Genomic DNA, 17,154 nt, shown 5'->3' with positions numbered 1-17,154 from the left:
TCTCTAGTTGCAGCGAGTGGGGGCTGCTCTTCATTGCAGTGCAGTGGCTCCTCTTGTTGCGGCGCACGGGCTCTAGGTGCGCGTGCTTCAGTAGTTGTGGCTCGCAGGCTCTAGAGCGCAGGCTCAGTAGTTGTGGCGCACGGGCTTAGTTGCTTCGGGGCATGTGGGATCTTCCCGGATCAGGGCTCGAACCCGTGTCCCCTGTGTTGGCAGGCGGATTCTTAACCACTGCGCCACCGGGGTAGTCCCAAAGTTAGATTTTCTAAATGTTTCTAATTAACGATTTCAATTACAAGGTGGTATTTCTCCACAGCCTCGCCACCACGTGTTACTTTCTGCTTTTTAGATAATATCCATCCTAATGGGTGTCCGTTCCTTTTTCTTGATGACTAGTATTTCATCGTGTGGATATACCATATTTTGTTTATTCATCGATTGATGGACATTGGTTTGTACTACTTTTTGGCTATTTATGAGTAATGCTGCTCTGAACATTCGTGTACAAGGGCAGTGATGGGTTAATGAAAAATGGTTTTGACCTGCCTTCAGATTAACAGAGAATCTCTTTCTGTTGTCTTACCCAAGCCACGGAGGACCTTGTCCCACAGTAGCTTTCTTTTGCTTAACCAGGGCTATAAATAGACCCCAAATTTAATTTATATTTGTTAAAATACCACAAAATAGTTGTTAGTGGTTTAACACTAACTAATTTGAGTAGTAAAGAGCTGTGTCCATGTTCAGGGACTTTTTGTCAAGAGTGTGATAGCAAGGAGGGACTTTTTTTTTTTCCCACCATACTAGTGTTTTCTTTTAAATTATACATCATGCTTGTAAATGGATTTTTTTATTACTTTAAAAATCAAATTTATTGAGTACACTTTATATGCGATAAAATGCACGCATTTTAATTGTACAGTTTGAGTTTTGAAAAATGCTTGTAACACTGCTTTAGTCAATGGATAGAACATCTCCCTCACCCTAAAACGTCTCACACACGCTCCTTGGCAGTCACTCCCTCACAGGCCAGGCCACAGGCAACCATTGATCCGCCTTTTGTCACCATGGAACACTTCTGCCTGTTGTAGAATTTCATATAAATGGAATCATGTTGTATCTTTTCTTTTTATGGTTGCCTTCTTTTGCTTAGCACAATGTTGTTAGATTTATACTTGCTGCATGTTTCAGTATTTTTTATTGCTGAGTATTACTCCATTGTATGGATTCACCAGAATTAATTTATGCATTTGTCAGTGGGCATTTGGGTTTATTTCCTGTCTTTGTCTAGTAAAGATGCTATATGAACATTTGTGTACGAAACATGGCATGTGCTTTCCTTCTCTTGAATAGATATTTAGAGTGGAATTACTGGGTTTTTAACTTTCTAAGAAACAGTTTACCAAACTGATTGTATCGCTTTACACTTCTGCCAGGAATGTATGAGAATTCCAGTTGCTGCACATCCTCACAGTACTTGATATTGTCATTCTTTTTATTTTAGCCGTTCTAGTGGGTGTGTAGTGTCATTCACTTAAGCATAAACCAGAATGCCAGTTTATTGATTTTTGAATCGCAGGTAGATATTTCAGTCAGCTTAATTCTATCAGGTGATCACAAGTCTCTTCCTGTCTTTCCCTGTGATTATTAAAAGGCTGCTTTATGAACATGGAGTATAAAAAGAGATGTTAGTTGAGTGATCTTATAGTAGCCTGTTAAAGAAGTATGGTAATAGGATGTACTGAGTTCCTCTGTCTGGTTATTATACCTGCCAGGTCAACCAGGCTGCTAGATCCAGCTGGTCCAGAAATACTTTGCTTTTATCACTATGCTCTTTAAGGAAGCTGTGTTTTTTATTCGGGAGTTTGAAGTAATTAAAGATTAGAATGTTGAATCTTGATATTTTTTTCGATTCTGAGGCCATAGTCAGGCTTTTAATGGAAAACAACTGATAACCCATAACACTGTTTCTGTATATTACTAAGAATTCAAAGAAAGGATATGTCAGTGTCAGCTAGAGAATCCAAAGGAAAGCTTCATATAGGGGAGATGATATAGTTGTATCTAAAGTCGTGTTTATGTTCAAAGGCCGAAAGAAAAACATAAAAGGCAAGATAGGTAACCAGTGGCTTCAAAATGGCGTAATGAATCATTAAGTGAATTGAAAGTTCCTCAGATCAGCCAGAAAGCTAGATGTGTTTTGGGGGGAAATGCCTGATTATAGGGATGGAAGTAGGAAGATGGATGGAGGTCTGTAACACTGACAGCAGTGGCTGTTTTCATTGCAGAGTGCTTGTATACACACTGAACTGAACTTCTCCAGCACAGGTTGGACCTCAAGAGCATGTCCTAGAGAAATCACGAGCAGTACGTAAGGATGACTGAATATATGTGCTGATTATGTTTTTTGTTTAATTCTTTAGGCCCTAATAACAGCAACCCTCAAACCTCAGCTGTTCGAACCCCTACCCAGACTAATGGTTCTAATGTTCCCTTCAAGCCTCGAGGGAGAGAGTTTTCCTTTGGTAAATACGTGTTATGTTTTTCTTTATTTCATTATTTTAAATAAAAGGAGTTAGTAAAATATTTTACTAGTTGAATTGTTTTCTTTTTTTTATTTGGTGAGTTAGTATATATTAGCAATTCAAGGCACAGATTAGAGCCAGACTGAATTCAAATCTGGTGCCAGGACTTTATAATTGTTTGACGTTGAGCAGGCTGCTTAACCTCTCTGTGCCTCAGTTTCCTTATCTATGAGTGGGGATAACATTACTTCCTGTTCCATAGGGTTATTATGAAGATTATAAATACCAGATCATTTAAAGGGTAAAACCGTATCTGGCACGTAGTAGATACTGTAATTGTTTTTTGGGGGGGTATTTTGGTTTTCATTTGTTTTTTTATTTATTCGTAGCCAACATATTAGTAATATAATAAAACAGTTAAATAATGCATCAGGATTAGAGTAGTTATCAAGACATGCCTGTGTTTAAAACCTATATATTTTTTATTTTGTATTGCTTAAAGATGCACAATAAAAGATGAAGAAGTTCCTGCCATTGGATGTATACTAGTAACTGTTACTAACATCTTAATCGCTCTTGTTTTTTTTTTTTTTAATATGCAGAGGCCTGGAATGCCAAAATCACTGACCTAAAACAGAAAGTTGAAAATCTTTTCAATGAAAAATGTGGTAAGTTTATTTTGAAATACTGTTATTAAAATATGAGGTAGCTTTTTTATAAAATAGAAAAATGTGAGCATAGTAAGATTGTTCAGCATTTAAATATTACTGTCATCAGAAGTGTGTGGGTTTTGCAGGCATGAATTTTATAATTTCTTCCACATTTCTGAGCACCAAGAAATTGAAGAAATTTTTCTAAAATTAATGTGATTTTTTAAAAAGAAAGGTTTTAGTAGCTGCAAAATGTAATTTAAAATGCGTTTTTTTAAAAAGACTTAGTTTTTTTTAAAGTTATAGATATGAGAACCAGTAAATGTGTTTTGTTTTTGTTTTTTTAGGTGAAGCTCTTGGCCTTAAACAAGCTGTGAAAGTGCCGTTTGCGTTATTTGAGTCTTTCCCTGAAGACTTTTATGTGGAAGGCTTACCCGAGGGTGTGCCATTCCGACGACCATCTACTTTTGGCATTCCAAGGCTGGAGAAGATACTCAGAAACAAAGCCAAAATTAAGTTCATCATTAAAAAGTAAGGAAATGAGATGAAACAAGATTGCCATGAGTTGATACAGTTTGATGCCGGGAGATGGCACATGGATTCTACTTTGGAGCTCAGCCAAACCTTAGGGTCAAAGAAGCTCTTTAAGCTGTACCTTTGTATATATTTTAAATTTTTCGTAACTGGTCAAGAGAGAGAGGGCTGTGGCTTATCAGGGGGATAACAACTTGGTTTAGTGAAGTCTATGCACAGTGACATATATATTTTTTAATATAAATTTTTAAATTTATTTTTGGCTGTGTTGGGTCTTCATTGCTGCGCGCGGGCTTTCTCTAGTTGCAGCAAGCAGGGGCTACTCTTCGTTGCGGTGCGCGGGCTTCTCATTGTGGTGGCTTCTGTTGTTGCGGAGCACGGGCTCTAGGTGTGAGGGCTTCAGTAGTTCTGGCGTGTGGACTCTAGAGCATAGGCTCAGTAGTTGTGGCGCATTGGCTTAGTTGCTCTGTGGCATGTGGGATCTTCCCGGACCAGGGCTGGAACCCGTGTCCCCTACACTGGCAGGTGGATTCCTAACCACTGTGCCACCAGGGAAGCCTCACAGTGATATCTTAATGGTTAATACTACTGGAGTCTAGGCAGTGGTTCAGTTGGTTTTTTTTTTTTGCGGTACGTTGGCCTCTCACTGTTGTGGCCTCTCCCGCTGCGGAGCACAGGCTCCGGACGCGCAGGCTCAGCGGCCATGGCTCACGGGCCTAGCTGCTCCCCAGCATGTGGGATCTTCCCGGACCGGGGCACGAACCCGTGTCCCCTGCATTGGCAGGCGGACTCTCAACCACTGCGCCACCAGGGAAGCCCAGTGGTTCAGTTTTATAAAGCCCGTTTATTTCTCCAGCTTACAGAATATTTTAAATTTCTCTGCTGTTTGCTTGGACATCTGTGAATTATGCCAACACAATTGAAGTAAATGGAAATAATTAGAGTTAACAAAATACGTTTGAAATGAATTGAAAGGAATTTTAGGTTTTATTTATTAAAGGTTACTTCTGAGTTCCCTAAGGATGCTGTCAAATAATCAAAGCTGACATTGCCAACCATAATGGCCTCCCTCTGTACCTTCAGCCAGGTCTGTAGAGGCTAAGGCCCCTGCTTCTGCTTCCTAAGAGAGACAGTCTCTTGTGTTCAGGTTTTTACCGCCTGTCTTGTTTCCATGCTACCTGCATTTGGGTCTCTTCCTGTTTCCTTCTCCAGTCTAGCATACACTCTTTCCAGGATATATTGAAACCACAGGAAGAAGCTGTTTATACTAGATGGGGCTGGGGTGGATGTTAAAATCACAATTATAATTAGTCTTTATATGTGTGTTCCTTTAGAGATCCATGTTACTTCTGTTCTTCCATTACTAAGAATGTGTATTTATAGAAAGTTGCTGGCTTTTTAAATCTCTTACTTGTTTCATTTTTAATGTTTTACTATTGGAATGTTAGCCCAAAAGTCTTTTCTCTTTTCTTGTTCTTAGGCCTGAAATGTTTGAGACGGCAATTAAGGAGAGCACCTCCTCCTCTAAGAGCCCTCCAAGTAAGCATTTGCTGCAGAAAACATGCTGTTAGACACTTACTTTGCAGCACTAATTTAGAAAACTGTTGAAAGAGTGGCTACTGAGACAAAACCAGGAAAGCTCATTCAAGGTTGGGGTTTGGACTAGTTTACGATTTTTAAGTTCTTTAATACCTAAGGATCTCCACATATCTGATGCTCTACGAAGGAAGCACCACAAGGAAGAGAAAAAAGTGAAAAACGTCTTTCAGGAAGCCTAATATCACAGAACAACAAAACATGACATGAAAAGGAACAAAGTTGGGTTAAAATACTATCTTTTGTAGTCTGAATTGTAAGCACTTTATTAGGGAAGATTTAATTACATCTGTATATGTTCTAATCTCAATTCTCTGTTTTAAGGAAAAATAAATTCATCGCCCAATGTTAATACTACTGCATCAGGTGTTGAAGATCTTAACATCATTCAGGTGACAATTCCAGGTATGATCTCTCTGCCTTAATCATAGTTTGTGGGGCTTCATGGATGTTGAATGCACTGCACATTGTATGCTGTCCCCACAAGCCCCTGCGGAAGTTGTTAACCAAATACATCAGCTTGTCAGTTTATCGCTAAACAGCTCTTGGCAGTTATTAGACTCGGTATGAGCTAAAACCTGTAGGCCACCCAGATGCCTGGGGTGTTGTTTAAAAAATTTGTATAAGTCGGCAAGCAAAGCTCTTCATAACTGCAGCATTGTCAGTTTGGTGTTATTATTAAATTGTTTGGTTAAATCATTTCAATCTTGATTCGTTTTTTAAAACATTCCAAAAACAGAAAGTGAAGTTACATAAAGCACTTAAAAATTTATCTGGTATTAAAATCGCATTATTAAGTTACAACTTTCTCTTAACCTTTTTAGATGACGATAATGAAAGACTGTCAAAAGTTGAAAAAGCTAGACAGCTAAGAGAACAAGTTAATGACCTCTTCAGTCGAAAATTCGGTAAGTTTTGCATTTGCATAGTATAGCTTGCAGTAAGCAAGGAAATTTTGTCTCAATAAGATCTTAAACGTAAATCATGCTCAGGTGGTTTTAATCTGTGCTTTTACAACACTCAGCTAAGGCGCCAGGTTCATCTGTGCTTTTATGCCGTTTGTCTTGCTATAGGTGAAGCCATTGGTATGGGTTTCCCTGTGAAAGTTCCCTACAGGAAAATCACAATTAACCCTGGCTGTGTGGTGGTTGATGGCATGCCTCCTGGAGTGTCATTCAAAGCCCCCAGCTATCTGGAAATCAGCTCCATGAGAAGGATCTTAGATTCTGCTGAGTTCATTAAATTCACAGTCATTAGGTACGTGAGAGTTCCTTGCTTGGTCATAAGAATGAACCTGCAGATCATTGAGGCTGAGTCATCTTCCAAAATGTAGTCATATGTAGTAAGTTTACTGTGTAATGAAATGAACTATAGTGAAATTCTTTAGTTACTGTACTATTGGATTCTTTCTTCCTTGTGCTGACTCAGTTCTCTGGTTTTTAAGGCAGGAGATTGTTAGCACACCATGGCCTGTGGACCAGCTCCAGCCTGCCATCTGCTTTTATTTTAGTTTTATGTCTTATTATAACCCAGTCACATCCGTTTGTTTACATATCGTCTGTGGCTGCTTTCATATTGCAGTGGTAAAATTAAGTAGTTGGGACAGAGACAGTGTGGTCTACAGAGCTGGGAATACTTACTGTCTGGCCCTTTACAGAAAAATGTTGCCAGCCTCTGCCTCAGCATCTCGTCACAGGCTTTGGATCAGACAGGGATTCGATACTAAGTCACTTCTGTTTCCTTGTCTGTCCGGTGAGATTGTAGTTGTTTCCTTTGAGAGTGTTAGCTCCTTATCCACAGGGTAGGAATGGTGGTTACACCTGCCCTCTAACGGCATTGTGCGAATTACAGTCTTTGATGTGTGCTTGTCACAGTAAGTCTTACGGTATCCTTTTGTCATCCACCTAAGCAGAAGTCCCAAGTGCCCTTCACTCTTTTCTTCCACCTCCCCAAACTTAGCTGTTACTAAATAACACCCATTCATTGTCAAGTTCCCACTGTCTGCATAGGACCAACACTCAGACAGAGCTAATGTATTACCTTCCCAAGGCCTTTTCCTCATTTCACTAAAATTACTCTATTCCCTTTGCATCGTTCCTATTCTTTTCCCACCATCTTGGTGTAGCATTTTCTAATAATGTGCCATATTAGTTATTCGTATATCTGTCTGTCTGTAGCTTAAAAACTATAAGATTAAACAGTAGTGGACAGCTTTTCTCATTCTAGCACGTAAGCGACATGGGCTAAATGTTAGTTGAATACACTGAATATACATGTGAACTCTTGTAGAGTAGAAAAAAAACTTGTGCAATTTGTTTCTCTCTTTAGACCATTTCCAGGACTTGTGATTAATAACCGTGAGTATTTCTTGAAGTCTTCTTGGTTTTGCTCTTTTCTGGGATGTGAGAAGGGGGTGGGTGTGTGGGTGTGTGCACTTGCACGTACACTTACCTGAGAGTGTAACATTTTATTACTTCGCCTACAGCAGTAATCATTGAAAGTCATCGTTTTAGCCCTCAGTGTGCGAGGCACCAGGCACTTTCTAGATGTAAAACTGGGCGAGTTGCTTCACCTTTTTTAAATCTCAGTTTACTTATCAGGAAAATGGTAATGATATTAGTACCCATTCTGGGAGTTTTAGAGCATTTTAAATGACACATTGTGTGTCAGGCCTCTAAAACAGGGACCAGCAAGCGGCGGCCGTGTAAATAAAGTTTTATTACAGCACTGCCAGGCCCATTTGTTTATGGCAAACTGGACTGACCTGCAAAGCCTGAAATACTTACTGCCTCTTTGTAATAAAGCTTGTTGACCCCTGACCCTAGTATGTGCTCAGTAAGCAAAATCTATATTTGTTACTGTTTTTACTACTACTGTTATTACTTTTACTATTAGTTTGTAATTACTGGGCTGGAAAAAGTAAGTCTTTTAATGTGATTTAGCTACTTCTGTTGATATTTAGGCCTAGTGTCTGGCAGCCACTGGGCCCTCACATACTGTTGCATGAACAAGTGTAAGTGTTCTTCCAGCTCCCTGATGTTCGTATCAGTTTAAACAGTGCTTTTTTTCCTAGCAAAACTTAATTTATGCTAGTATGTTTTATGTTCTTCTGTTAACTTTGTTAAAAAATTTCAAAAGTGAGAATTATCCTTAACTAATACCATTAGCGTTTGTCTTTTTTCCAACTGGTATTATTCCATCTCTTTAAAATCCATCTGTATTGAGTATTCAATTGTATACTTTATTTGTTGGGAAAGTATTCAGGAGTTTTCAGTGGTCACTGAGCAGCTGAGCCTCGTGAATTGCTGGTTTGCCCCCTGAGCTGAGAATTGGGCCGCTGTTGTGCCTGCCCCCAGCCCCCTGTTCTGCTTCACACTATTGATGCTGTTTTGTGGCCACCACTCCTTCAGTGTCACGGATTTGGTTATACCTCTTCTGCCTCCAAGTTTCGAGTTTCACTTTATCACAAAATATATTTATTTGCTTTTTCCCCCAAACCATGAGTTCTTTTTTTATAGAATCTGTTTTTATATATTATACTGTCTATCTTGGCCAAGTATGTTAGTATCTGGGGATGTCAGTAATGAATGAAAGAGAGGTAAACCTTGCTTCATAGATTTTCGGTCATCTTTGGCATTCAGCTTTAACTACACCCGGGAACTTTGTCATTTAAAGAAAGCCCATGATAAGGTGTGGGGTTTCTTTGGGGGGAAAAAATTTATTGATCCCAATTCATCTACCTTCTGTGTAATTTTTAGTTTCAAAAGACACTGTATTTTATGCCTCCCTGCTCCTTTACCTTATGTTTAAAATGTTCAGTTTTGTTCTTTTCCTTGTGCCCTAGTCTGTTATAGAACTTTACGGTAATTACTCTGAATTAGTTACTTTGATGGGACATACTAGAATTTTTAATATTTGTTCCCTTCTTGTCATAAGGAAGATAGTGCCTGTTATAGCAAAGTTGGAGCATCAGATTAGAGAATGTATGTAAAAGATGCTTTTCAAATATAACAACATACCATTAAATTATTACTTAAATGAATCTGCTTTCTTTTCAGAGTTGGTTGATCAGAGTGAGTCAGAAAGCCCAGTGATCCAAGGTAAATTAAGCATGGTACAATACAGAAGTATTCCTACTTAGTCAATAAAACAGGTCACATAAATTGTGTGGCCTCACATGCTTACATTTACCTAACTTCAAGGGAAGTTAATTCCACAGCACACACGTACACACATATGCACACACTCGTGCACATGCAGACTTGTTTGCTTAGACTCCTTTGTCTGAAAGCCTATATAAGCTCAAGCCATAGGTCCTCACTGAGAACTGGACCACATGCCATTTGTTCCCACCGTCCCAGGTCAGGAACCCTGAGACCAGTGGCGAAGAATGCAGTTGTGGGGTGATGGGGGGAGAAGGTTGTTTTTTAACTTGGCTTCTTATGCCATTTGTTTCCAGTGGTATAAACCAAAATTATGTTGGGCGGAAATGCATGCATTGTAGTTTTAAAAACTCCTTAGAAACAAAGTGTTGAGACCTGCTGTGTGATTCATTGAAAGTAACAAAAGGCTTTTATTAGAAGGGAGCCCACAGAAGAAAGGGTGGAAAGACATAGAGAAAGAAACTCCTACTTTCATGTTAGAGCTATGTTAATTAAGATTGTTATTTAAGATTTCGGTTGTGTAGGCAAATTTAACAGGTTTCAGAAAAGCAGGTTTTTGAGAGTCTGGTTGCGTAGCAGTGTATTTAATCCCAAGAATCTGTGGCTGCTGTCTCACCTAGACCTGGGCTTTGTGTACAACGTCTAGAGAGCTTTCTCCCTCTAGGCTCTTTAAATAACTGAAAGCAACTTTGGAAAAATGTTAAAGTAAAATCCTTATGTATTTCTCTTCAGAATCAGCTGAGCCGAGCCAGTTGGAGGTTCCTGCAACAGAAGGTAAAAAGAGTAGTCTGGTTGTCACAAATAAAGTGCCAAAGACAAAGGATTAATTGTGTTTCTAAAGCTGTTTAACTGGACCTGTGTGGTTGTTTTGTTTCTGGGTGAACTGGATTTGTAGTTTATGCCCAGAAACATTGTGTTTAGAGGTGACTCATGGGTTCTTTGCCTCCATTTTCCCCAGTGACTCTTAATGAATTCTGAAATAGTTGAATGACTGCTATATAACCTAGATACGGCTATTGTGGGTCCTTTACATGCATAATTAATAAAATGTTTGTTACTTTGAAAATCTTAAGTAACAAAATTTAGAACTTACTGCTAGAGAACAGTCTTATCAGTTTTAGTATCTTATAATTCCTGTTAAGTCATTGTAATGAATAGTTTGGTATGAGTAGATTTATAATTGGACAGATTTGCATTAATAGTGCAGTTAATCGGTTCCCTTTTGTTTCACTTGATAGAAATAAAGGAGACTGATGGAAGCTCTCAAATCAAGCAAGAACCAGACCCTACGTGGTAGACCTCTTCCCTCCTAGGGTAAATCACCTTCTGTGTCCAGGATGCCATGTGGTATCTATCTGAACCCACCTGCATATTCATAAGCTGAAGTGTTTCCCCTGCTTCAGCCATAAATGGCGGCCCCGCCTTCAGGGCACGTGAGGACAAAGTACAAGCATACTGGGTGGTTTGAGCTAGAAGATTCAAGCAGAGAGATTTTCCTTGGATCAGTGTATGTCAGGCAGAGAAGGTAAAGCGCTTTGCCTCAAATGGAAAATGTTTTGTTTCTAATCTATAGGTTAAATCTTGTCCTTGCCGTTGGAGTTCACTGTGAGTCAGTGTGAACAGACTGACTTTTCCCCCTAATCGTAATAACAGTATTTGCAGAGACTGCCTGAGCTGCACAATCCATCGTGCATCTTGCATAATTAAGTTATAAGCCTGATCCAGTTCTTCCGAACATCTTAAACTTGGCCAGGTTACTAGCCAGGAGGGGCAGCTCTAGACCAGGAGTCAGTGAAACTTGGTTTTCATGTCATATTGAACCACATAAGCCCCAGCTGTTGAATGTTTTCATGATAGTTAGAGGATACAGTTAGCTCTCATCTGTACCTGACACTCCAGAGACTTTTTTGGTCATGGAATTGGCCATGTACTGTCAGTCCATGGATTTAAGTGGTAATTAAGTTGAGATATTAGTGAGTCACAAATTCCTATAATCAGATTAACCTGTTTTCTTGCTTGTTTGTTTTCTCTCCTATTTTAGCTTAAAGTATCAGTGGGTGAGAAGAGCTTTTCGGACCTGTTACTGCCCCAAGCTGTGTAATATACTTGTATAACAGAAATACCTTCTATACAAACCTTTTTTTCTACTTTTAGATAGAAATGTCTACTTTTTCAGCAGTTCTGTGAATTGAATTAAAGAGCAGAGTGACTGTAGATTTGGAATGGCTGGTTTACTTTGGAATGTATTATAAGGATTTTACAGCAGTGCTGGAAAAACGACAGGGAAAATGACAGGGATGAATCTCATCAGATTTTTTACGTATTCAGCAGAGCCTTCAGCTGTGGTGTTTGTTTCCCAATCAAGTGAAGATCTCTCCTACTGGAACATCTCAGCTTCTGCAGTGAAGAAAATAACCTGTGATAGTTCAGCTCTTTAGTTTTTCTATTTGAAAAGTCACTTAATTGATCCTTTTGTTCACGGTTCTCCTTAATGACTGAGTGAACAGTTAGTATCTGTATATTTGACTAAACCTTTTCCTAAGCTCTCTATCATGGTTCATATGTTTTTTATCGTAATTAAAAACCAACCATCTGGATCACCTAACAGCCAGTAAGAGGTCAGTATCTCAGCGTGTGGCTTATAGATGGAGTACAGAGAACCTCTTCCATCCACATTTACTTTTCATCCAAATAAAATGCATGGTGTAGCAGAAGTTCCAAATGAGGTATAAGTGTTTGGGCAAGCCGAATGACACTAAAGCCTCACAGTCGTGTAACCCGTTGTGGTGTGGAATTCTTTGGAACACTATTCCAGCTCGGATCAGACTCAAGGGCGTCTCATTGCCTTCATTACTTTACAGTTCTGCTTGTAACACTGAGGCTCCAGTGTGGGGAGTGAGGGGTCAGCAAGCTGACTAGGCACCCTCGGATATTCTGCGCCATTTGTAGGAGAATCTTACATGTGTTGAGATTTCACAAACAGTAAGAGTTGTAAAATACCAGCTATATGAAAAGCTAGAGTATGTGATGGCATAGAGTTTTCATTAGCTTTATCGCAATATTCACGATGGAGAATTATATTACATGGTAGCAGAAATAGGCATTTTTATGTGTTGCTTATATTTTACCTCAAATTAAATTGTAGATATAGGGTAATAAATAAAATCCATCCATGCCTTTCACACACTAATTCATTTCTTTCTAAGGTGTTTTCATGACTGTGTGGGGAAACCTGGGGTGGCTCGGTGGAATGCAAGGCGAGCTTAGGTGGGCACGGTCCAGAGGCTCAGTCCCTTGTCAGGACACCACTGCTCACGGTGTGTCTGAGACTGCTGTGCCTCTGGGCTGAGCTGGGGCTGGAGCCCCCTAGCTTTTTATCTGTGACATGCCAACTGTATGCAGCAAACGCATGATGTTGGAGGTCAGGGTCCCTCCCCGGGTAGAGCCCGTATGTCAGCCCCTCCCCCATGAAAACCACACACTGGCTCCAGGTCTTCTCTGTCCCTCTCCACCATCACCCTCTGCCTCTCTTTTACAAGTGTGACCTCAGGGAAAGCCAAACTGGTTTGTTCCTAACTTACCAACCGACATTAGGAGGAGACAGCTGCTGCAGTAGAATCTCAGGGTTCCTTTCCCGTGTTCTTAAGGTGTTCACAACCTTGCTGCCTCCACCCACGCTTCCCATCCCAGCCACTGGAGAACCGTAGTCATCCAAAGGCTGCTTTTAAAAGGAGTTAAGCTTGTACATGTAACTCTTTAACAGAAAGTTTGCGGGAGCACAGACTTACAAGGAGATCTGTTTCCCAGTGCAAGTGTATACATCCAGTATGAAAATTCTGTATATATGCATACACACGTCTTTTGTTTTTATATATACTATTAGAAAGCTGCTTTTATATATATATAAGTTTCTTAACGTCTAGCAAGTGCATCCGTTTCTGTACTGCGGACAACAGCACAGAACCAGTGCTGCGTCCTCCTCGTGGTGACACGCAAAAGGTTTAAGAATGCTGTCCTGTCCCGTTCTGCCTCTCCTCTAAACAGGCTTATTGGTTCCTTTAAGAAATGTTGAACCTCAGGCAAGAGGTGCTGTTCCTGCATCTGTCTTTGAGTGGAAGAGCCTGGAGGTGGAATAAGTCATTTTTATTTATTAACTCACTGTCGTTTTAACACACCTCATTAACCCTGCTTCCCACAGTCGGGCGTCTAAGCAAAGCCTTCCGTAGGACAGCATTGTTTCCTGGCGAGGTGACTGGCTTAGCAATTTGCCTCCTTACCTGCGATGGTCAGATTAGCCCTGGTTTCAGCACCGTGGGCTTGTTTAAAGATGGCTGGAGTGTTGCCCTGGCTTGCTCATTCGGAGCCCAGGAATCACCTAGAAGACAAGCCTTCCACCGCCTGTGTTAGTGAACAGGTGGTGCATGCAGAAATGAGACAGTGGATAGATAACGTGATTCCTCACGGGGTGAGGGGTGTTAAAACTTGGCCAGCAAGGTCTTCATTAGATCAGTAAGGACCGGACTGAAAAAACAAACGACAGTCCACACAGGTCTCATCAGTAATTCTAATGTGTTTCTGGAACACGTCCTGATTCCATGATAGTTGATGGTTAAACCTTATTTTACCAGGAAATGCAGCAGAACGACTGGGAACATAGGCCTTGTGACCAAACCCAAGCTCTGCTTTTGGACAGCTGTTAAGATTAAGATTGCCAACAGAAAAACGGTGGAACCGAAGAAGTGTGTCCATCGCAGGATTGTATGCGTTAAACCCCTCTTGGTGGAGTTAGGCCAAGTGCTAACGACCCCGTGCCCAGCTCTGGGCCTTGGGTGGCGGGGAGAGCTGAGCTCTGTTCATGGGGCAGCCTCTGCCCTCGGGCAGTGGGCAGAGCTGCTGTGGGCACGGCTGTCGGCAGTGCTGAGAGAAATCCCTGCATTTGCAGCCTGCCACCACTCAGACTGTGCGAGTGCACATAAGCTAACCCTGTTGAGCAGTCAGCACGTCCCAAGAGACCTTTTTATCTTTTCATTGATCTGAATCATCTGCGATGCGGGAAGTGAGGTTCGGCTTATTCACTGTGCATTCACGCCCTATGCCCAGGTCACCTTGGGATTTGAGAGATGAGGAAATAAAGACAAGAAATGAAGTCATTGGCACAGTCTTACCTCCGAGACTGAGGGACGAGACTGGGCCCGGGTCTGTAGCGCCCAGTGTCACCAGGACAGAGCTGCCTACTATGGCAGGCAGCCAGTGCCCCTTTGAAGTAGGCTGGCTACGTGAGCATCCTCTAGCTTCATTTCTGCCTTTTCTCTTTCCTCCCCACCAGGAACCGGAAAGGTCCGTTGGAGAGGGAGATTGAGAGACCAGACCTCTCCAGTTTCCACACCCCAGGCCCCAGTCTAAATAAACTCAAGATCCTGGTTGGCTTAACCGTTAGTGGACAGGTAACTGTCACAGTCTGGTCTCGCCTTGCTAAGTGGAAGCCCCACTTTCTGGACTATGTATTTTGAAAGATGTGGTGGTCTCCCAGGGATGCCTCGGTTTCCCTATGATAGGGAAGAAGAGGGAGACAGGATTTGGGGAATTGAGGCAGTCTCTGAGGTCCCTGTTCTACGCAGCTCTGAGTCCAGTAGGATGAGCGCAAGTGGGGCTGTGTAGCCTTCTGGTTAGACCCCCGTAGAGTTGCTCTCCAACCTCTGCAGTTTGGGTTCTGTTTTACTCCACTACCTACTAAAGGGATGGTTAGCTCTCTGTACTTCCCCTCACGGCTGCCAGCTTTCTTGGCTCAGAAGGCAGATAGGAAAGCGGCTTGTAGCAGGTTGTTGAAATCACAAGTTCCTCAGGGTATGGTGGCCCGTTGACGAGTCACAACGGGTGGACCTAGCTGCTGCTCCAGAGGGGCTTTGTAACCCCGGATGCTGGGTGAAAAACGGCAAAGCCCCTTGGCTTCCCAGCTCCCCTGCTCTGGTCAACAATGGTCTTGTGTGTCACCTCCCTCCTGTCCTGTCCCACCCCCCAACCCCCACCCCACCCCGTACCTTGTGGTTTTATTTTGAGGAAGTATCAGGAAAGGTAGCACTGAAAACAAGCTATGATACAATGCCCATTTGTAACAGTGTTTCCTGCCGGGTTTCCTTCTCAGAAGCAAGAGCAGGTGGTTGATGGGCCTTTTGTAGCATCAACTTCATGCATGATCTCAGGATGCCTGTTTAAAACCCACAGTGCCTCAAGTTGTAGAAAGCAATAATGAGCCTCACCAAAGACCATGTGCTTGGCAGTGCCTGGGGGAACCTAGTGAGAGCTGTTCCCACTCGTTTCAGTAAACGAGTAGCCCCGACTCATTCACTGAACGATCCCCAACCAGAGGCAGCAGAAGCGAAAGCCCACCTCCAAGGCTCCTAAGATTTAGATAAATCCTGAAAGGATCTATAGATCTGCATGCTCTGTAATGTAGACAAGCTGTCTTCTCCCTGACAACGACCCATCTATCAATATATCCTCTAGGAAAAATAATCCCTAATGAAAAATAGCAAGTGCAGGTTTCCAGAAAGGCAAGGTCAGAGCAGGCACCGTGTGGCATGTGGTCGAAAAGCCGGAGCAAGTGTTGGCTCTTGGCCTTCAGAAGAGGAGCTTTCTGTCTCGGGAGCGGCATCATTACCCCTGGTGCTTGAGGCAAGATGGGACCCTGCCAGGAACCTCTGTAAGCAAGCCATCTGTCTACAGGTGACAAGCCTGTCACCCCAGGCCTGTGCGTCTTTACTGTTCTGCACCGCTGGGCAGTAGCAGAGGTACCGAGCCCTGGGCAGGTCCCAGACGGGCTTCATCACGCCACCAGCTTGCTCCTCTGCGCTGTGTCTGGGCTGGGGAGATGTGGAAATGGCAGCCCAGCCCTGGTGACTGGATTTAGGCGGGAGTTCTCGTGACTGGAATTAGCTTCAAGCTCTAGACAAATCACCACAAACCCCCCTGAGGCGGCAGCACGCTGCTGGATTTAGCCTTGATGGTCGGTAGGTGAGCTTCAAATAGCTCTCGCCGTGTGACACATCAGGCCCCCGGGAGGAAGTGGGGCGGGAGGGTGGGCACAGGCAGTCCCTGGGGGCCGGCGTTGGGCTCCTGGCTTTGGAGTGGGACCAGCTTGCAGAGTTCCTGTCCACCTGGTATTTGTTAAGGGCCCTCTTGGTGTCAGGACCCCTGCCAGACGCCGGAGTGCAGAGGGGACAGGCCCAGCCCTGCCCCCCAGAACAAACTGCTGTCCTCCCCAGCCTGGTCTGGGAAGTCCCCGTCCCACGCCCACGGCCCCAGGCACTGCTGAGCTCTCCCAGGGCCAGGCCGCTGGCTGCGCCACGCACTGACGGCTCCCGTGGCGGTTGCGGCAGAGAGCACAAGCCTGCCCTGGGGTCTGAGGCTTGCACAGTTTGCCCCAGCAGCCTGCAGTGCCAGCTCTCATCCGTGAGACACTTCCCTCCTTCAAGGCCCGGTTTAAACGGCAAGAAACTGCCTCGGACCTCCCTAAATCCTCCCAACAGTCCATGGAGTAGGTACGGTTGCTAATGCCATTTTACAGATGAAAAAACAGGCCCGGAGCTTGCCCAAGGGCACACAACCCTGTGTGGGAGGAGGTCAGTGTGGGCTGGGTTCCGGGCCATGTGCTCATAACCAGCGGTTGGCGTGTACGTGGCCTCCTACAGACCA

General features: G+C 42.8%; 1 protein-coding gene across 9 annotated transcripts in view; it reads left to right on the top strand.

The window, feature by feature from the left end:
• GTF2I (general transcription factor IIi) overlaps positions 1–12,644 on the top strand; it is a 96,418-nt gene extending 83,774 nt beyond the window's left edge. For 6 of the 9 annotated variants that reach the window (XM_004268770.4, XM_049699848.1, XM_049699846.1 and 3 more), the window contains 12 exons: positions 2,418–2,519; positions 3,122–3,187; positions 3,517–3,700; positions 5,184–5,242; positions 5,624–5,704; positions 6,124–6,207; positions 6,373–6,556; positions 7,628–7,656; positions 9,358–9,399; positions 10,195–10,236; positions 10,701–10,776; positions 11,504–12,644. In XM_004268770.4, coding sequence (XP_004268818.1) covers positions 2,418–2,519; positions 3,122–3,187; positions 3,517–3,700; positions 5,184–5,242; positions 5,624–5,704; positions 6,124–6,207; positions 6,373–6,556; positions 7,628–7,656; positions 9,358–9,399; positions 10,195–10,236; positions 10,701–10,759 — 932 coding nt within the window. In that variant the 3' untranslated portion in view covers positions 10,760–10,776; positions 11,504–12,644. Of the gene's footprint in view, positions 1–2,417; positions 2,520–3,121; positions 3,188–3,516; positions 3,701–5,183; positions 5,243–5,623; positions 5,705–6,123; positions 6,208–6,372; positions 6,557–7,627; positions 7,657–9,357; positions 9,400–10,194; positions 10,237–10,700; positions 10,777–11,503 lie in introns of those variants that run through there. The other 3 variants (XM_033426304.1, XR_007472332.1, XR_007472331.1) reach the window with 3 other exon arrangements.
• Positions 12,645–17,154: the final 4,510 nt, after the last annotated feature.

This window comes from Orcinus orca, chromosome 16, assembly GCF_937001465.1.
Source record: "Orcinus orca chromosome 16, mOrcOrc1.1, whole genome shotgun sequence".
Lineage (NCBI taxonomy): Eukaryota > Metazoa > Chordata > Mammalia > Artiodactyla > Delphinidae > Orcinus > Orcinus orca.
This window is presented reverse-complemented; position numbering and strand designations above follow the sequence as displayed.